Raw genomic sequence first — 10,460 nt, 5'->3', positions numbered from 1 at the left:
TTACTAGTGCTAATTGACCAGATGTTTTATTCAATAGAATATTCGTTGTGTGGTTTTGGTTATTTAAGAGAGTGCACTGACCCATCGGCAGGTTGGGGGTGCCCCACATATTGGGAATTATTTGGCAGAACAGATTCAACTTTAAAGCAAAAGATACAGGATTATTATAATTTGATCAGAGAGATAAAGCGAGAGAGAAACTTTTACTGAATCAAATTTTAACGTTGATGTTTTTGTGATGGATTATATCATTCTGCAGAGACGATATTGCTTGTTTTTTTATGCACATATTTTTGTTTGTATTTATTAATTGATTGACAATTCTGCATATAGTTTTGGAGCACATTTTCTTTGATTATTTGGTTAGTTTGGTTATAGACGTTGTTGTCTGCCCTCCTGGCTATTGTGTCTGTTGTGTATATGTTGATCATGTCGGCAAGCTAAATAAATAAACCCTAAAAGATTGCAGTGGGGCAGAGGGGCTGCACCCCATTAGCCTCATGACCTTCCACACACTGACACTTTACTTACTATATACCATTTTAGGATATTAGCATACAGTAGGGAGCAGGCAAAAATATAACAATGCATGACTTGAGTATATATATATATTATAATCCTGGATGCGGCAATCACTCAGAGCATCCATACAACGCTTTATTTTGCCTGCTCCCCACTGTCTTCTAATATCCTGAAATGGTGGCGACAGAGAGCTGCAGAAGTAAGCTACCTCTCTCTCTCTCGGTCCGTTATCTGGGCGGAGGAACCGAGAGAGAGAGAGAGGGAGAGAGAGAGAGAGAGAGAGAGAGAGAGAGAGAGAGAGAGAGAGAGAGAAGACCATATCCTCCACACTACCTCTCTGTTCTCACCCACAGCAGCTCCTCCAAGCAAGAACCGGCTGGTTGATGTCATCGAGACCGACATCCTGAAGAGAGGACGGGATCTATCAGAACAAAGCGGAATACAAACACACTCCCCCAGACACACACACACACACACACACACGGTGCGAAACGGGATTATTCGCGTTGCTTTTCTTGCAGTTGTTGGACTCCGCTTCCTGCTTCTCCTCCGTGTTGCACGACGGGAGCCTCGTTGTGGTCGGAGCGAGGATCCCCTCCTTTTGTGTCGCTCTGCAGTTGTTTATCCAACTTCTGACTCTCGTTTCGCCCCAACGGGAGGTTTCATTTCAGCTTTTCTCTCCCGCGTCGGCATTTACACGGAATGAATGACAAAAACAAAGGAGGTTGATGTCCATAACTCTCCGGCTCACCTCGTCTTCGCCTCGCCCAAGGAACGGAGACTCCATCTCCGGCAGAAGATGGAAAGCGGAGGCGGGACGGAGGGCTCGGACAGCGGGCAGACGCAGCACGCGGAGCTCCCCGCGATGGTGGCCGCTCATCCTGCGGGCGAGCAGAAGAAGAAGAAGGTGAACCGGGCTCCGTCCCCGGCTCGGCCGAAGGATGTACCCGGCTGGTCGCTCACCAAGATTCGCGGAGGGATTGGGACCCCGACCCTGAGCGTCAAACCCGGTGCCATCCACCTGGGCAGCCGCATTTCCCGGCGCAGCCCCGTGGGGGGGCTGGCTGCAAGGGACGGCAAGGCGGAGAAGAGCGGTGGGAAACCGGCGGGCAAATCCTACTCCTGCTCCGCGTCGTCGAAACCGGCCAAGGGGGCGAAGGGCACCGGCGGTCGGCGGAAGGTGTCGGACGCCAGCATCGGATCAGACGACGCATCCAAAGACTCCGGCTGCGCCACCGGGAAGCTGTCCCCCACCGACAGTAGCTCCGAGCTGTCGGACTGCGCCTCTGAGGAAAACAAGCTCTCCGCGGACGCTGCGAGCAGCGACGCCGAGTCGCGGAGCAGCCGGGGCGGCGGGCCGGACGGCGACAAGCCGCCCAGGGACAGAGCCCACCAAGCCACCGCTGTCGCCAGGACCACCTGCTCCTCCGCGGAGAGGGACTGCAAGGACCGGCTCTCCCTGGCTGTGGGGACCGGGGAAGGGAGCATTTCCCCCGGCGAGGAGCGCTCGGTCACCTCGTTTGACAGCAGGGTCCCTGCCAGCACATCCCTGGCTTTCTCAGACCTCACCGAGGAGTTTATGGACGGCATGCACGAGGAGTTTGTCCGGGAAATTGAGGAGCTGAGATCCGAGAATGATTACCTCAAAGTAGGTCCACTGCATTTGCACGAGAACCGTTTAATAACAAACAGCATGAACGAAATATACGGTATCCATTATGTGAATTGTCAGTTTGCTTTAACACAAGATGCAACGACTAAGCCTCACTCTCAGATTTAGATATATATTCTGTGTTATATTATACAGTCTGTTGGGTTTCTTTTCCAAGTTCACTCTGACTCTGGAAATGCCTTTTGATGCCATCCAAGGATACTCACAACGAGGATGAGGATGATGCTGCTGCTTCTGTTATGAATAGAGTCTGCACCCTCATTAGCACATGATCAAAACACTCAGCCTTGTGGCCTCAAATCCTTGCACTTCACGTGCAAGGATTTGAGGCCAAAACAACCACCAGCCACTCACTGCATCCTCAGGTTACCCGAGTCCATTGTGGGCTTTGCGTGACATCAGCCGTAGACACTAAAGGCATCCCTCAGCATCCCACAAGTGGCGTGATGATGTATCATGCGTGCGTGGACCCGCTGGTCAAGTGAATCCATCTAGCCTTCGAGAGTGATTGATTGGGAGGAAGGATCAATTATATTAGCATGTCCCCAAGCACTAACTGGCAGTTACCAGACAAGCCAATAATTGTCAGAGATTGATTGTGGAGGGTGATTCTTAACTTTTACCAGGTGAGGAGGACCTCCTCATCTTTTCTCATGGAGCTGTGCAACAGTGTCGGAGAATTTAGATTCTGGGTGGCCCTTCAGCAGAAATGGTTTATTAATTGATCACTATGGTTATGCATTCAATTTTGTTCATCATCTTCTTGTAAAACACCGGCTGTGACACCACTAGACATAAAACGTAATACAATGCCACTATTCTGAAGTTACATTTCATAGTGATTAGTTATCATAATATAATTCACTAAATTACTCCTTTTAGTTTTGCTAATTATGACCATTGCTTTCTATTGTTATGTAGCCCTGATTAGTTTCAATTGAAGCCATTTATCAAGTGAAAATTGGAAACATTTACTGGTTGCAGCTTCCCAATCGTGAGGATTCGCTGCATGCTTTTCTATCTCATCGATGTGAATCAATTAGCTCGGGTTTTGGACTGTTGGCAGGGAAAAGTTGAGCAATTTGAAGGCCGCTTGTCACTATTTCTCATATCTTCTAAACAGAAATAATCACCAGGCTATAACTCTGAATTCACTTGCTGTCCATCTAAAATCATTTATTGACACTTTTCAGACTAACCCTCACTCTTTTATTCATTCTATTTATTCATATGGTAAGATGTGCTGCTTAATTATACCAGGTCTATAGCGGATCTGCATCTGTGTGTGTGTGTGTGTGCATTTGTGCGCATTTCTGTGTGGCTGCTATATATTCATGCAGAGAGAGTTGTTGCCTGAATATATAGGCCATCATGTAACAGTGGACCACCCTAAAGCCTCATGAGAGGCCTGGCAGTGAAGTGTGTGTGTCTGTTGTTGCAGCTGTGAGGAACACCTGTTCAGCAATCAGGAGATGAAAACAACACGCTGACGTGGTGTCAGGCTGCCCCTCAATCTCTCGCTCAGACGTGTATGATTATTATTATTTTGAGATCCGGCTTCTAATCCACCCTCTCCTGAACGCTGTGTCACCCTCCATCCCTTTTCTCCACCCGTGCAGACGTGTACGCTTGTCTTTGACTGTGTCTTCATGGATGCGCTGACTGTGTGATTGGTGCAGCTTCTCTGTCCCATTTGGTCGGCAATTCGGAGATCAAGACAACTCACAGCTGTTGGAATCTGTAATTATGAATACATATTTCAATGTGCACAGTGTTTGTGTCGCATTGCTGTGCGACATGTTAACAGCCGACATGATAAACAACACATAGTTCTTTCCAAACAGCGCTTCTCTGAGTTTAATTTGAAAGGAATGTCTTGTCCTGTGACTACAGTTTAAACTGATAGTTGAGCCTCTGTCCAGGCTAAACGTGTATGGATGACTGCTGGTTTAGCCTACTCACTCCCACATGTTAATACACACAATATTTTACAGAGCAAAAAAGGATTACGTAGCATTATATGCTTATAAATGCCGGATTTGCTTTATTTTCATACATAATATTGAGGCAATTCTCTACATCCTTAAGTCGTTTAAATATGCTCTGATGTGGTAATTTCATAGAAGATTAGAACTTAGACAAACAAGTGATTGCATATATTATGTTTCTTGCGTCATTCTTATAATAACTTAATATCTATAAAGATCCACTGCACGTGTGTGTAACTTCAAGCCTGTGGCCCATTTACTGCCGTGGAACATGAAGAACAGATAACATCTAAACGTCTTCAAACTATTTCGCATGTTGTACTACGTATATATTATTACTTAGTAATACTGTATTGCTAAGAATTACATAATAAAATGAATATGAAGCTAAAAAGCCAGCAGCCGGTCAGCATATCTTAGGACAACGGCTGGAAACAGGGGATGACGACAAGTCCGGTTCTTGTCTCAAATGTACAAAATGTGGCCCACTGGTGAGCTTTATGTGTAGTAAATGCATTCGGACGTGCGTGCGCTCTGATTTCCAAATCAGTCTCGGCTCACTCAAATCTCACATCTGATTGGTTGATTCAATCTCCTGACTGGCTGGTTGCTCACATGACAGAAAGCATCTCCCATGTTCTTCTTTATTTAGCTTTGTAAAGCAGGTCAGTGTGTCTTTCCCTCTCATTTTCTTTCTTTCTTCTTTCCTCCCCTCCTTTTTGTTCTCCTCTGTCCTTTATTTTCATGCCCTTAATTGCCTTTCCCTTACTCATCTTTCTTTGTCTTCTGGACGTGTTATTCTTTTCTCTCCCTCTTTTTTTGCCTTTCTCTCTCTCCTATTACATGTCCTTAGTTCCTTTTTCCATTTGATCTATGCCCCCTCACTCCTCAGTGTTGCAGATGTGTTACACTGTGGTCAGTGTCCAGCAGATTGCCTCCTGCTGCAGTCTATTTTAGCTCCATCAACAAATCTCTTTTTTAAGATTGCACGCACACACACACACACACACACACACACACACACACACACACACACACACACACACACACACACACACACACACACAGAGTGAGACGTACAAGCTCACACAAGCACACAATTTGCTGCATGCTGAACCACACTGGTTAAGTTGCCTTAATCATTAGCATGTTGACAATCCGTACTCGTCCAAAACTGTTATACTGTAAGATAGAAGCAGCGTGGACACACCCTACCCCCTCACTCCCTTTCTTGCTGTCTTTTTCCACATGCACAAACACACACAACATCCCCAGTGCTACAGCAGAGGCTCAGCAGAGGCTGACCCACATTATCCACTGTAGTACATTTTGACAGCGCTACTACTACTCCAACTCCTTTTGCTTATTTTGCTTACACATCACAGAGACAGTGTTTTGCCAACACACACATTTCGCACTCCTGGAAGCGCACTGTTGTGTAACAGCCCGCCTGCTGTCCCATAAAGCCCAGCAACCCAGACTTCGTCTGATGGGGTGTGGTTCACTTCAGAGCAGAGACACACAACCAAACCTTAAATACGATTCAGAGGGATGATGCAATTCATGCTCTTAGGATGAAATGAATAATTCATGTCTGAATATGCCCAAAAGAGAACTAAATAGCATTACTGTAAATTAATCACATGTACTGCCTTATTTTTTAAATGTCGTATTATGTTTTACAATTTCTATTAAAACTTCTGTTTAGATATTTTGACCTTATGTTTTTTAAAGTGTAGGAATTTACTTTCCTTTCGCTCTCAATTCCCCTGCAGGGACTGTTAAGAGTCTGTTCTGAGGTAATCTGATAACCTGACCTCTGACCTCCTGGGTGGGAGGGAGAACGGAGAATCAATGCAGCATCATATTACTTAGTACACCCCTCTGCTACTTACAACATGTATTGCTCTATATCTAATGACCCCTTTAATGAGACTGGAGAGAATATTACGCAGCAGTTCATTTTAAGAAGACACCGTTGTCTGTAATGGCTCGACTGATAATGAGGTTGATGAGGGCGAAGGTGTCTCGGCTTTTGACAGCGAGCAGCGATTGATGGGATGGATTGGGAACAAGTTTAATAGACGCTGATTTTGTATTTATCTTTTAACGATGATGATTGTCTTGTATTTATGACAAAGATGCTAAGAGCTTGGATGCCTAATTAAAGATTTAAGGGTTCCCTTCAGGGCCCACATTCTGTATGCGCGCACAATGCTGTTACAGTGAGCTGGGAGCCTGTGCAACATGTAACTGCTCTTTCCCCGCAGGTTAACTAGGAATGTTGAAATAGATGCACTTACTCTCTCTCTCTTCCCCCCTTTCTCCAGGACGAGATGGAGGAGCAGAGGTCCGAGATGCTGGAGATGCGGGACATGTACATGGAAGACGACGTCTACCAGCTGCAGGACCTCCGGCAACAGCTTGAGCAGGTACAACATGATAAGCCCTCCCGTTGAACCCGCGCTCTCGCTTCGACGCAACGTCCTGATTCGGAACATTGAATGCTTAACACAGACAAGGGCCGCACAATGTTTAGAAACAGGCCAGTAAGATAGCGTACAATTGATCATCTGAATGTCATCGTTGAGCCGGAGGCCGACACACAAGGCCAGGTGCAATGTGGATGTCTGGATGTCTATGTCTGCATGTCTTCTTTTGTTTTTGAATGGCTGCTGTGAGGCAAGTTTTCCTTGAACGCACAGAGAGGCTCAGACAGATGACACCACATAACCTCATCCGTCTTCTGTTTGTCAGGCAAACAAGACCTGCCGCATCCTGCAATACCGGCTGAGGAAGGCAGAGCGGCGCTCTCTTCGCGTGGCCCAAACGGGACAGGTGGACGGGGAACTGATACGCACGCTGGAACAGGACGTCAAAGTGAGTGCTAGAGAGAGAGAGAGAGAGAGAGAAAGAGAGAGAGAGAGAGAGAGAGAGAGAAGAACGAGAGAGTGAGAGTGAGATGGAGCTCTGTGTGGAAGAGGCGCTGTGACAGTTTGTGTGACAGCTTGAGGTTAGCTGTGTTCATGCAAGCAGTGTACGAGCAGAATGGAGAAAGTGAGATATCTGGAACAACATGTCAATGTTTGGCTGTAGGCTTATTTACAGATTTTTAAAGTGCTCTCTTACTCCACACAACGATCTGAACCCTTTACAAACATAAAATAGCCAGCAGGCTAATTCAGCTTCTGCTCAAGGTCTTTGTCCTCCAGTTTGTGTGGATTTGTTTCAATGTAGATATGTTCCATCAATAAATATCAGGCCACATTTTTAATTCCATAGATTCTCGTATTCCAACGTTGCAAAGCCAGCGGAAATTATCTGAAAACAAAAGTCAGTCTAATGTGTTAGTGGAGATATGACCAGACAAAAAAAAAAAACAAGATTCTTGTTTCTTGGACACTGTGCTTGTTTCGTTGGTTTACGTAATTTGAAGTCGTTCTTCGTCAACCACCATCTTACGTTTAAGACCAACTTCGCAAGCACACAGATGAAGTAAATGTATACATGGACAGGGCTCTCTTTTACGAGTGTTACACACACACACACACACACACACACACACACACACACACACGCACACATCCCTGATAAAGAACAGTTATATACAAACACACTGAGTGCAGGCTAAAGCTCCTGTGTGTGTTTTCCGTCACACTGACCCTGGACTGTGGATACACGCTGTCAAATTCACAGCGTTCCGCCAACATTTTTTCATGTGATGGAGGATACAATGAGGCCTTTATACCCTCTAAGAGAGAGAGAGAGTGTGTGTGTGTTAGTGTGTGAGAGTGAGACTGTGATGTCATGGGCTTTTTTTCCCCGGCTGCCGCTGTCTGTCTCTCTGCTGCTGTCTCTCCATCTGGTTGTTTTGGAAGAAGGAAAGAGGGAGGGAAAAGGAAGAGCATACATCCTGTGTTTCTGAGGATGAAAAAAAAGAAGAGGGGGATTGACTACATTTTGAAAATTCAAAGCAGCCAATCAGAGAGGGAGGATGAGGCGGGAGGATCACACAAAAAAAGAGAGAAACTAACAAAAAATCAACCAAAGAATGGATTTCGATTGGAGGTCTGGCTTGAATTTGAATCTTGGGTAGCCAATAGTAGCGTTGGGATAAAGAGTGAGGTCAGAAATGATGATTGAAATAGAAAGACAAAGTTTGAGAAAAAAACAAACCAAGTACAGTCTGTATCTGTTCGCTGCATTAGCAAAGAGGGATCATAAACACATGATACTGAAAACATATACACTGGTGGGAGACAAACCTGACTTCTCTCACAGCACATGGCTGATTGTGTTGTCTTGCTGCCAAAGACTCAGACGGCAGGTCAAGTTACACTATCTTGTGTGTGTGTGTGTGTGTGCGTGTATGGGTCTGTGTGTGTGTGTGTGTGTGCGTGTGTGTGTGCGTGCGTGCACGTGCACATTAATCCCGTGCTCAGATCCTTTCATGCCGGCCTCTCACAGTGACTCCTCTGTTTATTCTGGTGGCTTCATCCTCACTCGGCCTTATAGAAACAGACACTCACTCCTGCCTCAGTCACTCAACACTGATTCAGCTCACACTGGAAAATAACCTACCGAGAGGTTAAACACAACACAACGCAAGGCGATTACTACCAACAACTGATTAGTCTGAGCGCTCTTAAACTCCTGAATGTCACGACTACTCAAAGTAACAGCTATAGGAGCATTCCTGCACATCCACATCGTCCATCTGTCTGCAGCATTGTTGTGATGCTTCATGCCGGTGCTGCTGGTTGAGTTGGGCCCACGGCACGGAAAAGTGAACAGTTGTTTAGGTTCAATAGATGGTTTCCTCCCGAAGATAGTTACGCCAACGGTGTCCAATCTGTGGCTACCTGAGAAGGACACTTTAGAACGGTTTATTGCCAAGTACATTACATCATTTAAAAATATAAAAATGTACAGAAAAAATATGGTAAACAAATAACAGTACTAAAACAAGTGTGTATTTAATAGAACCCTGTTCTTGTGTTGGTCTTGGTCCTGATTGACCGTCGCCTCCTGCCAGAAAGAAGGGACTCGAACAGTTTGTGTCCAGGGTGACAATCTTTCTAGCTCGCTTCAGAGTCCTGGAAGTGAACAAGTCAAGGAGGGAAGGCAGACTGCAGCCAATCACCCTCTCAGCAGAGCGGATGGTGAGTGTTCTTTCCCTTCTCGCACTGGTTTGACCATCTGGTACGCTGCAGCCACTGCCAAGGACAAGGGCAGACTGCAGCGTACCAGACGGTCAAACCAATACGAAAAGGGAAAGAACACTCTATGCATTCACTGCTAACAGATTGTGGAGAGGTGCAACCTGTATACGTGGTTGCGAGGAAATATTTTTTTGTATTATTAAAGGGTCCAGAGTCATAAAAGTTGTGAACGACTGACTTTAGGCCTTTAGGTGCAACATTTAGAATATGTTTCTCAGATTTTGCCTTTATGTATAGGTATGTTTATCTGAAAATATCCTGATTCTGTTGAGGGGATTCAAACCGATGGTGCCTCGAATGTCCTCAAAATACCTCAAATGTTTTTGTTTGCGGCTTCAAGGGCACACTGATTGCCAGATCTTGCACCAAATGAGCCGCTCTTGGAACGAGTACAAAATCAGAAAATGCTTCACATAATACAAAATGGGGAGGAAAAAAAACAACCTGGGATGAAAATGCAAATGAGTTGGTGTTAAGCTGCCTCTGAGAGACGCTGGTTATGTGACACACATGTAGTAGAGGCTTTTAGGACAATCATTGTGGTGTTTCAGAGATTCTGCTGTTAATGTACTGCTTCTGGACACGCCCACTGAGTGTTGACCTTGAACTTACTGAGCTGCTCCACACTGAGCTGCTTTACAAAGGAAATTGGCTTAACTTCTGTTGATACTTAAAGGCCTCGATGTGATGACTCATCCACATATGCTAATTGACCACAAACTGGCGAAGACGCGCAGGCTTAAAAGTGGCGCACTGGAACTGTCTCACACCTTCTTTTCGCTCACTCAAACGTAGTCTGCCTTTCATTCTGCCGTTCCCATAATGTCTCTCTGGTCATGTGTGTTTGGGGCTCCTCGAGGGAGAGTACGGGGGCCGGTGTGAGTGACAAAGACAGATGGAGAAACGATAGAAGGGATAGCTGAGGGGGAAACGATTGTGTCAGTGTGAACGTGTTTGCCACTTCAATTTGTGTATGTCACATGCTGTTATTTGTGTTGTTTTTAGACATCTTGCGTGTGTCGGCTTGCATGTGACCATATGAGTGTGTGTGTGCGC

General features: G+C 45.6%; 1 protein-coding gene across 2 annotated transcripts in view; it reads left to right on the top strand.

The window, feature by feature from the left end:
• Positions 1–865: 865 nt before the first annotated feature.
• The window catches only part of mtcl2 (microtubule crosslinking factor 2), an 84,714-nt gene continuing 75,119 nt past the window's right edge, over positions 866–10,460 (top strand). For both annotated transcript variants that reach the window (XM_068598115.1, XM_068598114.1), the window contains exons 1-3: positions 866–2,170; positions 6,513–6,614; positions 6,940–7,062. In XM_068598115.1, coding sequence (XP_068454216.1) covers positions 1,229–2,170; positions 6,513–6,614; positions 6,940–7,062 — 1,167 coding nt within the window. In that variant the 5' untranslated portion in view covers positions 866–1,228. The remainder of the gene's footprint in view (positions 2,171–6,512; positions 6,615–6,939; positions 7,063–10,460) is intronic.

The sequence above is a fragment of the Clinocottus analis genome, unplaced genomic scaffold (assembly GCF_023055335.1).
Source record: "Clinocottus analis isolate CAN_PGR_092001 unplaced genomic scaffold, fCliAna1.0.p SCAF_4, whole genome shotgun sequence".
NCBI classification, from domain to species: Eukaryota; Metazoa; Chordata; class Actinopteri; order Perciformes; family Cottidae; genus Clinocottus; species Clinocottus analis.
Note: the sequence above shows the minus strand (reverse complement) of the source record. Positions and strands in the feature narration are given on the sequence as shown.